Source organism: Cydia strobilella, chromosome 26 (assembly GCF_947568885.1).
Source record: "Cydia strobilella chromosome 26, ilCydStro3.1, whole genome shotgun sequence".
Classification (NCBI taxonomy): Eukaryota; Metazoa; Arthropoda; class Insecta; order Lepidoptera; family Tortricidae; genus Cydia; species Cydia strobilella.
The window spans coordinates 8,303,944-8,319,724 of NC_086066.1; the positions used below are offsets into that span (position 1 = coordinate 8,303,944).

Below are 15,781 nucleotides of genomic sequence, written 5' to 3' on the forward strand. Positions count from 1 at the left end.
ACTTTTAGTTGTGTTATTGAAATAAAGAAATTTATTATTATTATTATATAACTTATACTTAAGGAGAAATTTAACTGTGAAGTCCAATATCATATGTAGGTAATCCATACTAATATATATATATATATTATATTGTATATTATATATTATATATAAATGCGAAAGTCTGTCTGTCTGTCTGTCTGTCTGTCTGTGTGTCACCGCTGAACCGATTTAGATGAAACTTGGTATGGGGATAGTTTGAGCTGTGGGAAAGGATATAGAATAATTTTATCCCCGAAATCATCCCTTAAAGGTGTAAAAAATGGGGTGGAAATGTATAATGTGGACCAATTTGGGGGTGAAAAAAGGATGTATTAAAAAGCAGATTTGTTTAAGAATTAAGGTACCCAAATTACTAATTCCACGCAGACGAAGTCGCGGGCAAAAGTTAGTAATAAAATAAACCAACAAAATATGATTACAAAATAAAATAAACAAAAGGTAAACCAAAGCGGATATAATTATGGATGGGTAAACTAATACATATTACCTACTACAGGCATATACCGCATACAAGATAGAAAACATTCAAATTCTCAAAAGATGCTTGCGAAACAGTCGTTTAAAAACAGGTTTGTTTGGGGGTTTGTACTAACTTTAATTTAATTTCCAGCTCTGCCCACTGACATCTCGGACCCAGTTCTCATGAAGCTGAGCGGAGATGGCGAACGCTTCCAGCCCATGAGGGGAGGCAATGGCGTGGTCCACATGGTGGACACTTGGCTGAAGGTCTCCGATCTGATGGAGGCTGCCAGGTTCCAGCCAGAATTACATAACACTTATCATCTCTTCACCAGGTAATTGAATATATCTCTCATTTTTTTTGGGTTTCGAGTGTTTGATAACTGTAACGATATTATATAACCAATATCAATCTGCTTCTGTTATAATTTATCTGCTTAATAAATAGTCGAACTAAAAAAATAATGTAAAAACATTTATTTAAATACAAGATATATACAGTGGTACTACGTAAACGAAATTAATAACTAGCTTAAATCTAAAATAGGCCCTTGAGGCATTGTACCAAGGATGCTGGCGGCATTTCCCCGCTGTATCGCAATGCTGATACGTTGTGCGAGAAAGCCGCCAGCTCTTCGGTCACCAGTTACGTCAACCAGACGCTTCGCGATTTCTGCAAACAACTTATGCGCGCTGGGACCCCATGGACCTAGTTTCAACTCCAAATGGAACGAAATGATACTCTCTACCGAGGCTCTTATATTTATTACGTTTAAAAATAATTACTTGATCAGCAAGATCTAAGAATTGGTTAGTACCCCAGTAGCATTTATACGTCATTATGACGTCAGCGACGTCATTATGACGTAATAATGCCGTAATTATGACGTCGCTGACGTCATTTTGCTACCTGGGTAGAAAAAACATGTACTTATTTAAACAGATTAATTGAGAGGTAGGTATGCATATTTAAGGAATGCTAGTCTGATATAATATATCGAGTTACGTTTGATTTGAAAAATCGGCAGAATTGCAGGCGGAGCGGAATGAGTCCACGTGACACGAGCAACCAACCGTGTGCATGAATTTCATTCGATGATTACTTGTTTGACACCAACTGCTACTAGAAAAGTAGGTTAGGTTATGTTAGAACTGCGACCTTAACAGATACCAACTGCTAACTAGAAAAGTGGGTTAGGTTAGGTTAGAACTACTACCTTTACAGAAACCAACTGCTAATAGAAAAGTAGGTTAGGTTAGAACTGCGACCTTTACAGAAACCAACTGCTACTAGAAAAGTGGGTTAAGTTTGGTTAGAGCTGCGACCTTCACATAAACCAACTGCTACTAGAAAACAACGTGTGCAGTAAGTTTTTTGAAGGACAAAATGAAAGGGAAGTAATCGAATGATGGTTCTTATATTTTTGGGTGCCGGAGGAGGACGGTAATTAATTAATACACATCACTACACTTCCAAACACTTGGATATATTTTATTTCATATAAAACTACAGCTACTACATGTGAATAGGTAAACCGATATAACGGAAGTGAGTGAGTTGGTGAATGAACCTGTTAACGCAGGCGCGAATATTTAAATCAAGAATACTGAATATACTCGATATTTTTTTATTATAAAAACTGCTGATCAGCAAAGGGTAGAGTAGGTTGGTTAGACATTTGCTGATCAACAGATTTTTCAGTTAACCAATTTTTGCGGATCAGTTAAATTGTAATCCAAAATTAAATAATTCGCTTACCCACTGCTTGCTTAACAAAATTTGATTAATGATAAATAATTAATTTGCCATCCAAATCAATTTAGAGCAGCTCAGTATAACATTAATTGCAAACTGATTTAGAAATACTTGCTAACCTTATGTTGCTGACCAAGTATCCATTTTGACTGACCAATATATATTTTTGTTCATCAAAATAGGAATATTTTGCAGATCGATTAAATAACACCCATACATTCATAACTCAGAAACAAATATGTGTGATAAACACAAATAAATTCGAACCCGGTACCTCCCCCCACGTAGGTAGGGTCACCCGATGCCGCCTAAGCTAAGAAGCCGTTTGTTTTTCAGAAACAATCCCATAGTAAGCCAGCCGCTGCTGCTTGGCGAAGACGGTCTGCTCGGCAGCACCAACTACAACAGTAACCGCAGAACTATCTTCATCGTCCACGGTTGGACCGACGATTTGCTCGGCAACGTCAACAGCGTACTTATACCAGGTATACAGACACACTATATCTCTCTTCGGGATCTCTGCCTTTTCGCCGAACATTTTATTGCAAAATTTCACTTGGCAACCAACTGACCGCACACTGACTGACCGACTGACGCGCATGTAACACCTCTGGAGTTGCAGGCGTACATAGGCTACGGAGACTGCTTAACATCAGGCGGGCCGTATGCTTGTTTGCCACCGACGTAGTATAAAAAAAAAACTTTTCGCCAAAGTTTCATTTGAACGAATTTCATTTCGCAACTTTACATAATCCAACCTAACCTAACCAAACCTAGTACGTCATTTTCATTTCCCAACTATGGGGTTGGGAAATGAAATGGTTGCGAAATAATTATTTGGTAACGATTGGTTTGTCAAATGAAACTTCGACGATAACCGTCGGTCCGTTTTCATCCTCCATGCTTGGGAACATCATCAGTATGCTTCAACCATTTATAATATAAACTAAATCTATCATCGCCAGAATAAAGTCATCAAATTTTCTAAGATCTCAGAGAGTTCCCTAACTTACGTAGGTGTAGGAGGGCCAATAGCAAGCTCTGGTTAATTTAGTAACGATGGTATGTTTCAGCTTTCCTGGCCGCCGAGGATGTGAACGTGATCTCAGTGGACTGGAGCGTGGGAGCCGGTACCATCAACTACCTCGCCGCTGTCACCAACACTGTCACTTCAGGTATCATCATTTTCCTCGCGTTGTCCCGGCATTTTGCCACGGCTTATGGGAGCCTGGGGTTCGCTTGGCAACTAATCCCATGAATTGGCGTAGGCACTAGTTTTTACGAAAGCGACTGCCATCCGACCCAGAGGGGAAACTCTAGGCCTTGTTGGGATTAGTCCGATTTCATCACATTGCTTTCCTTCACCGAAAAGCGACTGGTAAATATCAAATGATATTTCGTACTTATGTACGAACTTATGTTCCGAAAAACTCATTAGTACGAGCCGGAGTTTGAACCCGCGACTTCCGGATTGCAAGTCGCACGCTCTTACCGCTAGGCCACCAGCGCTGCCTATCAGTCGAGATGATGTTTTATTGAGTGATCAAATTCCGCAATGTTGATCGTAAAATGTGGTTCCTGGGTGCGTAGCCAACGTGCAATCGTTAACCCTCCGTAGCAAACGAAACGCATTTGTCACTGTCGCACTAGTGGGGAAGAGTGATAGAGAGAGATGACGATGACCGGCACGTTGGCTACGCGCCCGTAACAAATAGAGAGCTTATGATATGTGTATAAATAAAGCAATGTATGGAACTATACATAATTAGGCTTACAACATTATTATTTCAATGCCTTTCATTATGTAGAAGTCAAATAAACTACTATTATTATATAACTATTGTATAATATTTCGATAGGCAGCAAGTAATTTAACGAATGTCTCCTTGGCCGCACTTAACTTTTTTCGTCTAAATTTTAGGTGAAAGTGTCGCCAACTTCATAAACTGGTTAATGGCTTCCACGGGCACCACTCCTGAGCAGATCCACATCATCGGACACTCTCTGGGTGGCCATCAGTCCGGAATCGTCGGCAGGAACCTCAACGGCAAAGCCGCTTACATTACTGGTTAGTTCCGAGTAAACAGATAGATAGACATGCTATGCAGATCCACATCATCGGACACTCTCTGGGTAGACGCCAGTATCCTCATAAGACCTCCAAAAGTTCCTCCTCGGTCTCCAAGAGCCATCCTCACGTCTTGTAGGGCCTAAAGATCCTTCTAAACCCTAACTTTGCCCTTACTTAATGGGTGTTCGTCCTAACAATTAAGCCCTCCCCCCCTGCTCCATGTGCAAGCACGACTAAAAATAATAAAATCAATCTTTTCAGCTCTGGACCCGGCCCTCCCCGGCTGGTTGACCAACGAACACCGCTTCCAGGCCAACGACGGCGCCTACACTGAGGTGATTCACACCAACGCGGGGTTGCTGGGGTACATCGCCAACATGGGACAGGTGGACTTTTACCCCAACGGCGGGATTAATATGCCTGGGTGCAGCGACCCCGTGTGTGACCATGCCAGGTATGCAATAACATAAGTAACACAGTTTACACAGTATGGAAGTTTAACACTTTAAACTCTCGCGTTTTGTACACATAAATTAATGTCATTACCGGGTCTAATTTTCCCCTTACTAGCTCGGAAAGCCGTCTTTTATCCTTTAAAACAAGCGGGGAAAAACGTATTTTATCCACTAGTGGGGAAAGTAATTTGACCTTGGATGGAGCGTGTTTAAATAGCTTTTGATAGATAACAAAACGGAAAACCCTCATAATAATGGTTCGTTCGATATTTTTTTTTTTTTTTTAATAACCTGTAGTATCCCACTGCTGGGCAAAGGCCTCTCCCTTAGATTTCCATGACTCCCGTTGTTGAGCTGTTTCCGGCCAGTTATTAGTGAAGGTGTCTAAGTCGTCCCGCCATCTCCGCCTGGGCCTGCCACGTCCGCGCTTCTTTTGCGGCATCCACTTGGTGGCTATACTAGCCCACCTATCCGGATGCATGCGGCAGACGTGACCTGCCCAGTCCCACTTTAGCCTAGCGGTCTTCTTCGTTCGATATTAATTATCATAAATAAATGGTTTGAGAATTTAATAAATAATACCAAATTTAGCTTTATTTAATGATTTTAAGTCATAAACCGTAAATTCCATAAGAAACATTTGTTTTTTTAAATGATGTTGAATGTAATTCTGAACGCACAAGTTGAGTCGATGCAATTTCAAAACGCATCGTCAGAAATGTCAAAATTGTCAACAGAAATTTTCTCACCGACTCCGACACGTAAATATACACAACTTCCAGAGTTTTCTGTTATAATATCGTATTATCGTAAAAAATGAGTGATTGCAGTGATGAAGATAATCTAACGCCTGTGGATGTTGCACTTTCCTCGCTATAGTGAGGGGAAAAGTTTTGTGTTACACACGGGTGCAAATGTACCTATTTTACTTCTCGTGTGTTGAAACACTCGCGGGTAAAATACAACTTTGCACCCTTGTATAGCAAATAACTATTACCTTTTTTCCGACGTTTCAACTAGGTTGCACTAGCTGTGTTCACGGAAGAGTGACGTCCCAGCAAATGTCGATTGAGATATACTAATGTCGGGTAGTTTAGTGTTGTTTACCCACTAAGATGGGCCAGCGTGTAGACAGGGTAAAGGGCCCCACTGACTATCAGTCCGCCGGACGATATCGGCCTGTTAGAACAAAAATTTGACAGTTCCAAACAACTGACAGGCCGTTATCGTCCGGCGGACTGATAGTCAGTGGGCCCCTTAATGGTGTCGGATGGCTTATGGCGTGGCGGGATGCCGATGGGATGGCCACGGTGATGGTTTTTCGTCCGCACATCAGTTAGTGGGCCAGCGATGGTGAGTTCGGATCTACACGTGGCCCATTCCATAGTGCGTGCTCTCAACCATCGCATGGCCATCTCGCTGGTCCAGCGCTGGGCCATCGTGTAAAGCACCCATTAAATAGCAAATTAAGCAGCTGCTTTCATAGGAAGCAACATACAGCTACTCTCATCATCCCCCTAAATGAGGGCTACCGTTTTTGTGCTCACCAGTTGGCGCCACTGTAGATGTTGGTCCAGAAAAACAGATCTTGAAATTCTTCTATGCTTATTTTTATTAAATCAATACGTTCTAATACACACAAAGGTATTTTCCTTTTTAACGTCTAAATGTGTCATTTTTTCAACCTGTTTAATTTAGCATATACCCGGTCAAGCTAATCTTGTCAGTAGAAAAAGGCGCGTAATTCAAATTTTCTATGGGACGATATCCCTTCGCGCCTACATTTTTTAAATTTGCCGCCTTATTGTACTGACAAGATTTGCTGACTGAAAATATAGCTGGTCAAGCTATATTTTAGTTGGCACCTTTTTTAAACCACTAACATTTATTGAGCTATATCTATTGTTTACCATGGTTAATCAAAGATGGACAAAGATTTATCACAATTATGAATTGGGAGTGAAAATTCCCGATAGAAAAGCTTGAAACCCCCAAAACTTTTACGCATTCGACATTTTGAAAGACCTACATCTACATTAGCGCCCCTGGGGGCGAAATTAAACGCGATAGCCCTCATTTTTACTTACTGATATCTCTTGAGAAATCCTTGGCAGCAAGTTCATTCCACGACAGGAGCGTTCGTGTAAGGAAATTTCTCAAATTCCTTTAAAAAACTTCATTTTTTTGCAGATGCTACCAGTACTTCGCTGAATCCATCACTACTGGAGGCTTCACTGGCACTAGATGCGCCACTTACGTCGGAGCTATGACTGGCAACTGCATTCTATGGGGAAGCCTACAGATGGGAGGATTGAGACCTAAGACTGGGTAAGATGCTGCTTTTTCTCTTTCCCTTTTGACTGTGACAGGTTTAAGGACCCACGCTAAACCGGGCTGAGGCGTCCATTATGTCATTTTCTATAACGGCTGATTGGTGATCATGAGGTGCTTTCCATAAACGAAGCACCGGAAGTTCCGGCCCGGCCCCGGCCCGGTCTAGCGTGAGGCGTGAGTCATCCTTGAGTCGCTGACAACCACAATATAATGTAAGAATTTACCATGTGTAATTTTAAGTGCAATTGTATATTGTGAGATAAATAAATCATATAGGGTCGGCAACGCGCGTGTAATATCCCCGGTGTTGCAGGCGTCCATAAGCTACGGTAACTGCTTACCATCAGGCGGGCCGTATGCTTGATTGCCACCGACGTGGTATAAAAAAATCGTATCATATCATGATAACCGCTTAGATGGTTGGCAGTCCTCAACTGTGCAACTTTCTTGGATTAGTCGATAATCACCGGGCTAGGGGTCGTGGGGTTGGGTAACGACCGGTAGCGAAGAGCTGCCCCGCAACAGCAGCCAGTTCGTCCCCCAAAGACGAAGATTGACCTCCCCACATCGGTGGGTAGCGACCCGCAAAAAATGACAACTGTCTAGCTATCACGGTTCATGAGAAACTGCCTGGTGACAGAAGGACGGACAGCGGATTCTCAGTAATAGGATCCCATTTTTACCCTTTGGGTACGCAACCCTAAAAATATGACCATGAGTCCATCTCATACATGCGTTACCCTAAGTGTGCCATTTGGCCTAAAATATGATCCAATTGATGATCAATTAAATCATACTCTTTTTTACAGATCATCCGGAATCTACTACCTGCAGACCAATGATGCCGCGCCTTTCTCTCGAGGCTAAACTTAACATCATTTGAGGCATTTTATATGAAAAGGGACCTTATTGTCGATGGCGCTTGCGCCGCACAGCGTCGCGCGGCATTGTATTTATATCGGAGCATCGTTGATAATGGCGTAAGCGCCCTCGACAATAAGGTCCCTTTTTATAGAAAATACCACATTTAAAAATTGACCCAAATATACTACAAGTAAGGCGAGTTACGTACAATCAACCAATCAATAACGTTAAAGTCAAAAATGGCGGCAGCTTTCATTGCATAGAGAACTGTCAAACTTTAATTAGCAAAATTGAATGAACTGTAAAGACGTTAAACGACGGTTTGGTAAAACTGGCCCTAATTTAGACCCACTGTACGTGTTAATAATAAAAATATGTTTTATTTTATATATTTGAGCTATATTCCCAGTAACGGTTTAAGGATTTTCTTAATATTCCTTTCTGTTATTTTAAGGATTAGTTCGGTGTGTAAATAAATGTATTAATATATTTGTTTATTTTAATTTTATTATTTAACTTAACTCCAGTAGGTAGGTATAAATATCCTACAATTACTCTTATAGACCGCGGGCCAGGAACAGATTTCCATGACCAATCGCCTCCCGGGCGAAAACTCGTATAGGGGTTAACGGCTATGTATGATGAACCCTCGTGGACGTCAGCTGCCGCTTCGTTGTAGGGTTGAGGAATCCCCCTAAATGTGTGATGTTAATGGATGACCCCTTAGCTGTGGTTACCTATAATTGGACAAACATCTAACCTCAATGTGACGTCTACAGATTATTTTTTCATGATGTATTGTCTGTTGGTGGTCCCAAATAAATAAAATAATAAGCATGCCCAAAAGAAAACGGACTATTTAGGTAGGATAGATATTATTTTTTGTCGGTTCCATTTGTTGCCGGAAAATGGAAAATATTCAAAATGACCGAAAAGGAGATGGCGGGACGACTTGGACGCATTCTACTCCAAATAGTGGGAAAATGCCAATGACAGGGTAGAGTGGAAAAAGCGAGGGGAGGCCTTTGCCCAGCAGTGGGACACCAAAGTAGACTAATTAAAAAAAAAAAAAAAACAAAATGGCGCAGTCATGGGATCTGTGGTTTACAGCTCACAGCTTTCGTATGTCCGGATGTTCTTCTCTGCCGGGCTAGCACATGATTGGCGCAAGAGTATCTCGCCGCCCCCTTTAATTCATACAATTAGTAAAAGACGGGTAGTCTATCTCGCGGCGAGATACTGTCGCGTCAATCATGTGCCTACTGCAGGTCGCATTTCTCAACCGATTTTCGTGAAATTTTGCGAGCAGGTTAAACAGTTAAATAGATTTTTTCTTGCGTTTCTATTTAAGGAAATGGTCCAAATGGTAGAATGCGGCATAAAGGACTTAAGTGCCAATAGGGTCTATGCCGTTTGTCACTTGTAAGACCATTAGGAGTTCACTGTAATAATGACTCAATGAAGTAACTAAGTATTTTTTATTTTTAACACTTTTTAAACTTATAGCGAGGTCTATAGTTCTCAGAGCCACTAGTTTATCACAGTAGGGTCATTCCAAAGTGACGGGTGGGACATTTTTACTCCTTTTTACCTACACTTTGATTTATTTCTTCCTAACAACTACAATATTGTATTAAATATATAATCATAAACCCAAATAATCATTTTATACTTCACCATTGAAAAAAGTAATAAAATGTTTTTTTTTTTTATTAGAAATAGGGTGTTATTTAATCGATCTGCAAAATATTCCTATTTTGATGAACAAAAATATATATTTGGTCAGCCAAAATGTGTATTTGATCAGCAACTTAAGGTTAGCAAATAATAATGAGCTGCTCTAAATTGATTTGGTTGGCAAATTAATTATTTGACCATTAATCAAATTTTGTTAAGCAGTCAGTGGGTAAGCGAATTATTTCATTTTGGATTACAATTTAACTGATCCGCAAAAATTAGTTCTAACCTAACCTGGGTTTTCTAGTAGCAGTTGGTTTCTGTAAAGGTCGCAGTTCTAACCTAACTTAACCCACTTTTCTAGTAGTAGTATGTTTCTGTGAATGTCGCAGTTCTAACCTAACCTAACCCACTTTCCTAGTAGCAGTAGTTTTCTGTGAAGGTCGCAGTTCTAACCTAACCTAACCCACTTTTCTAGTAGCTAATATGTTCTTTTTTACACCTATAATACTCTCAAAGTAGCAAAACGGATAAATATCACCAAAAATACGTTAGAAGACCGCAATGTGACTGCTAATAATCATCGAATGAAATGCACGCACACGATTCCGCTCCGCCTGCAACCCTGCCGTTTTCTCAAATCAAACGCAACCCATCTTATTATACCAGATTACCATTTGTTTAATATGCATACGTCTCAATTAAACTGCCAACCAATTTTTAAATCTTGCTGACCAAACAATAATTTTGCAGATCAACTATTTATTAAACAGATGGATATTGGTTATAATGTTGGCCGTTTGTGAATTATTTGCTGAACAATGATTTAATGGCTATTTTTTTTTGCAGAACAGTTTTAAAAATGGCTGATCATTTAATTACTTCCCTTAGGAATAGATGGTATTAGAAGTGTGACGGGTGGGACATCAAATGACCCCTCCTCTGCGAGGGCACTGAGACACTTCGCAAATTGTAACAAACTATGCAACTTTTTTATATATTGTTTCTGAGATTGTCTGAAGTAAATACATGTATAATTTATGCAATTTGTAAAAAAGAATATAAAAATGCTTCTCATAGCTTGTGACGGGTAGGACAGCACCTTGTGACGGCATGATCAAAACTACTACTATAGGCACGTTCAAAAATGATTAAAATGCAAAAACGATTAAAATTAGAATCAAACTAAATAAACTAACTACACTAACTAGTGTGTGTTGACTAAATAAATTTCAATAATATTGTCTTCGGTTACCGCGATAGTTACTCATGAAATAAAACTATGAAAACGGATTATATCGCGTATATTGAATTTATAATACATCCCGACGTTTCGAACCCTTCACAGCGTTCGTGGTCAACGGGTGACTGAGGAAAAATTACAAAGTGCAAAAATACCCACATACTAGTAGGACCTACAATTTAGGAGGGAATTAAACCTTCTCGGGTCCGTGGTGTAGGGTTGGAGCCGGCGTAGTTTTTATCGCGTATATATATATATATGTATATATATCTTTACTTGAAAAGAATTGTAGTGTATAACTAGCCTTATGAACCGATTTTGCATGTACAACCAGTCTTAAAGTTTATAGTCTATGATTGTTCATTATTTTTCCCCTCACTAGCTCGGAAAGCCGTCTTTTATCCTTTAAAACAAGCGGGGAAAAACGCATTTTATCCACTAGTGGGGAAAGTAATTTGACCTTGGATGGAGCGTGTTTAAGTAGCTTGACAGATAACAAAACGTAAAACGCTCATAATAATGGTTCGTTCGATATTAATTATCATTAAATAAATGGTTTGAGAATTTAATAAAAAATACCAGATTTAGCTTTATTTAATGATTTGAAGTCATAAACCTTAAAATTCCATAATAAACGTTTGTTTTTTAATAATTATGTTAAATATAATTCTGAACGCACAAGTTAAGTCGATGCAATTTCAAAACGCATCATTGACATTTTATACGTCAGAAATGTCAACATTGTCAACAAAAATTTTACTTAAAAACTTCTCACGTAAAAGTACAGAATTTCCAGTTTTTTTTTAATAATATCGTAAAAAAATCAGTGATTCCAGTTGATGAAGATGATCTAACGCCTGTGGATGTTGCACTTTCCTCGCTATAGTGAGGGGAAAAGTTTTGTGTTACACACGGGTGCAAATGTATTTTACTTCTCGTGTGTTAAAACACTCGCGGGTAAAATACAACTTTGCACCCTTGTATAACAAATAACTATTAGTATGTGGGTATTTTTGCACTTTGTAATTTTTCCTCAGTCACCCGTTGACCACGAACGTTGTAAAGGGTTCGAAACGTCGGGATGTATTATAAATTCAATATACGCGAAATGTGAAATTGTGCGACACACTCATCCTATCCAAGCTTAACTACGCGGATACGGTGTATGGTAACTGCTTACTCTCTCGTACTAAGAAAATCGTTCAACGCCTGCAAAACGCCTGCACACGTTTTTGTTTTCCAATACCCCCACGATCCCATATTACTCCGTATCTCAATATGAACAAGCTTTTACATATGGATGGTCGACGTACCCTACATTTTGCCACACTCTTATTTGGTATTTGCAACAGCAAGAAACCCACATATTTCCATGATAAGATGGCCTTCTACCAGCGTCGTATTAGACGTGTTCCCCGACTGGTTTGCCCAAGGCACAATACCGCTGCATTTCGTGGCAGTTTTCGTTATGCTGCCACGAAATGCTGGAACAACCTTCCACCTCCTATTTGGGAGAGCATGACTGTTAGTAGGTTCAAGTCTAAACTGAAAACACACCTAATAGCTCAACAAGGTATTGCTGCCTAAGGGCATCATTCTACATAGCTCCAGTTCCTAAATATTACTAACCCCCAAGTCTATTTCTAGTTACCGCAATATAATGAATTTATATGTATAATACGTGTACCTTTGCTGTAATATACAAGTATTTATATTTCATATTTACTATTGACAAATGTTTATTTATTTATTATTACCTGACACACAAGTCGCGCAGTATGTCGTTCCGCACACCTCCTCTCCTCCTGGCTCCACAGAAAACCAGCGCCGTTGACAACGCTTAGTCGTGCCAACTGCATTGCTGAGTGGAGACCATTTCAGCCTCACATCCATAAGGATACAACAACTAAACTAACAGATAACTGTTAGTTTTGTATTTTTCACCTTTGTTTTTTTTTCTTTCTTGTTGTTATTAATGTATCTTTGTAATGAAATTGAATGAATTTGTAATGTATCTTTGAATGATGTGTTGCCTGAATAAATATTATTCTATTCTATTCTAATCCGTTTTCATAGTTTTATTTCAAATTTCAATAAATTAAAAAAAAAAGAATCAAACTTATTGATTCCTAAAAATATGATTCATGAACTTTCCTCTAGATATTGATTTCAATGTTAAACAGTTTATGAATTTATCACCTGTGGTGTGGTTTTCGCTGGAATGACCCAGTAGCAACATTTAACGAGCGATGTTTCATCTCATGAGTCCGTAACCGTCCTTTCGGATTCCACTTGTATGTAATCACAGTAGTTACATTTCAAGAGGCTTCCCCTGTATGTATTATCTCATAATTCCGTAACTTTCGTTTTGCACTTGTAATCAACTAATCACAATAGGGATGATGACACATGTTGAATTTTATAACAAAATCTAGTAAAATAGATAGCGAATGAACAATTTATGACAATAATGTGGATATTAAAATAATATATGGAAATGATAAAAAAAATACAGGGTTTAAAGTTTCAAAATTTTAAGTTTATTTTAACTTTCAAAAAGGAATAAAGTAAAAAGATTGTATGGCAACTATATGCATAAACGCAATATTTCACCGACAAAATCGCAATTTTACTTATTTTCCATACATTCAAGATGGGCTCTCAGTGACCTTGACGTCACGTTGGCTTATCGGTTTGTTAGCAGAGTTTCGCGAGTGAAGTACGACTGTCGGACTTTGACTATCATTTCTGACTTTTATATTGCTTTAATGCAATGGTTCCCATATAGGCATTTGATCCCGAAAACAAACCTGATCGATTGATACAATTAATAGAAATTTGTCATCAAGACTATAGTCCAAATAAATAAAATAAAAATACAAGAAGCGGCCTGGGGACTTCCGCATTCACATCTAATGACAGTGGCCATATCAATGCTTCTTAACTTTAACTAGTGTGTAGATTCATATGTCTCTTTAAGTATGCCTTCTGCCTGCACTTGTATTCGCAGTAATTACACTGAAAAGGATGTTCACCCGAGTGTATCATTTGATGTCGTCGTAAACTTGTTTTGTTAGTGCACTTGTAGTTACAGTTACTACAATCAAAAGGCTTCACCTTAGTGTGTATCATTTCATGAGTCCGTAAGAGTTCTTTTTGTTTGCACTTGTAATCACAGTTTTTACACATAAAGGGGTTTTCACCTGTGTGTATCATCTCATGAGTCCGTAAGTGTGCTTTTCGTTTGCTCTTGTAATCACAGTTTTTACACTTAAAGGGGTTTTCACCTGTGTGTATCATCTCATGAATCCGTAACTGTGCTTTTCGTTTGCACTTGTAATCACAGTATTTACACTTAAAGGGGTTTTCACCTATGTGTATCATCTCATGATTCCGTAAGTTTGCTGTTTGTTTGCACTTGTAATCACAGTAGTTGCATTTAAAGGGTGTTTCACCTGTATGTATCATCTCATGTCTACGTAAGGAGCTTTTTCGATTGCACTTGTAATCACAGTAGATGCATTTAAAGGGTGTTTCACCTGTGTGTATCATCTCATGAGTCCGCAAGTTTTCTTTTTGATGACACTTGTAATCACAGTAGTTGCATTTAAAGGGTGTTTCACCTGTGTGTATCATCTCATGAATCCGTAACTGTGCTTTTTGTTTGCACTTGTAATCACAGTATTTACACTTAAAGGGGTTTTCACCTATGTGTATCATCTCATGAATCCGTAAGTATGCTTTTTGTTTGCACTTGTAATCACAGTAGTTGCATTTAAAGGGTGTTTCATCTGTATGTATCATCTCATGTCTACGTAAGGAGCCTTTTCGATTGCACTTGTAATCACAGTAGTTACATTTAAAGGGTTTTTCACCTGTATGTATCATCTCATGGGTCCGTAAGGATCCTATTTGATTGAACTTGTAATCACAGTAGTTACATTTAAAAGGTTTTTCACCTGTGTGTATCATCTCATGAATCTGTAACTGTCCTTTCCTTTTGCACTTGTAATCACAGTAGTTGCATTTAAAGGGTTTTTCACCTGTATGTATCCTCTCATGTCTACGTAAGTTATTGCAGCTCCTGTAGTCACAGTACCTACACTTGAAAGGCTTCGCCCCACGGTGTGTCATCTCAGGTTTCCGTAAAACTGTTACGAAATACTTTTTATCTTTGTGTAACGTTTGTTGACTTTGTTGATGTTCTAAAGCATCGTTCTCTCGGGTCGAGTTACTCGACGGTCCTAACGGCAAGTGAGCGCGTATGTGTTTCACCAAAACCGACTTGTTCCCGAACCGTTTCCCGCAATGGTGACATTGATAGCTGGCGGTGGTGATGGTGAGGTTGCGTGTGTGTGCGGGCTCGGCGGTGTGTGTGTGTGCGGGCTCGGCGGTGTGTGTGTGTGCGGGCTCGGCAGTGTGTGTGTGTGCGGGCTCGGCGGTGTGTGTGTGTGCGGGCTCGGCGGTGTGTGGCGCCGCGTCCAGCAGCACGCGCTCCAGCCTGACCGCGCACGAGCGCCGCCGACCCGACACCACCGCTGGTGCTGCAACAATTACATAAATATATTAGCTATAACTAGTGATCTGTCATAATTATATCTAAGTCCCCCAGAAAAGTCATAATGTGCAATTGTATGTTTCTCATGATATTGTACGATATCTGTTTAGTGTACCTAATAAATAAATAAATATTATAGGATATTCTTACACAGATTGACTAAGTCCCACAGTAAGCCCAAGGAGGCTTGTGTTATGGTTATGGGTACTCAGGCAACGATATATATAATATATAAATACTTAAATACTTAGCAAACACCCATGACTCAGAAACAAAATATCTGTGCTCATTACACAAATAAATGCCCTTACCGGGATTC

The 15,781-nt window shown here is 39.5% G+C and overlaps 1 protein-coding gene across 1 annotated transcript in view; it reads left to right on the forward strand.

The window, feature by feature from the left end:
• Window positions 1–15,781, forward strand: part of LOC134753378 (pancreatic triacylglycerol lipase-like) — a 36,298-nt gene that overhangs the window by 409 nt on the left and 20,108 nt on the right. Inside the window, exons 2-7 of the mRNA XM_063689265.1 lie at window positions 656–839; window positions 2,597–2,745; window positions 3,334–3,435; window positions 4,182–4,328; window positions 4,593–4,785; window positions 6,977–7,114. Coding sequence (XP_063545335.1) covers window positions 656–839; window positions 2,597–2,745; window positions 3,334–3,435; window positions 4,182–4,328; window positions 4,593–4,785; window positions 6,977–7,114 — 913 coding nt within the window. The remainder of the gene's footprint in view (window positions 1–655; window positions 840–2,596; window positions 2,746–3,333; window positions 3,436–4,181; window positions 4,329–4,592; window positions 4,786–6,976; window positions 7,115–15,781) is intronic.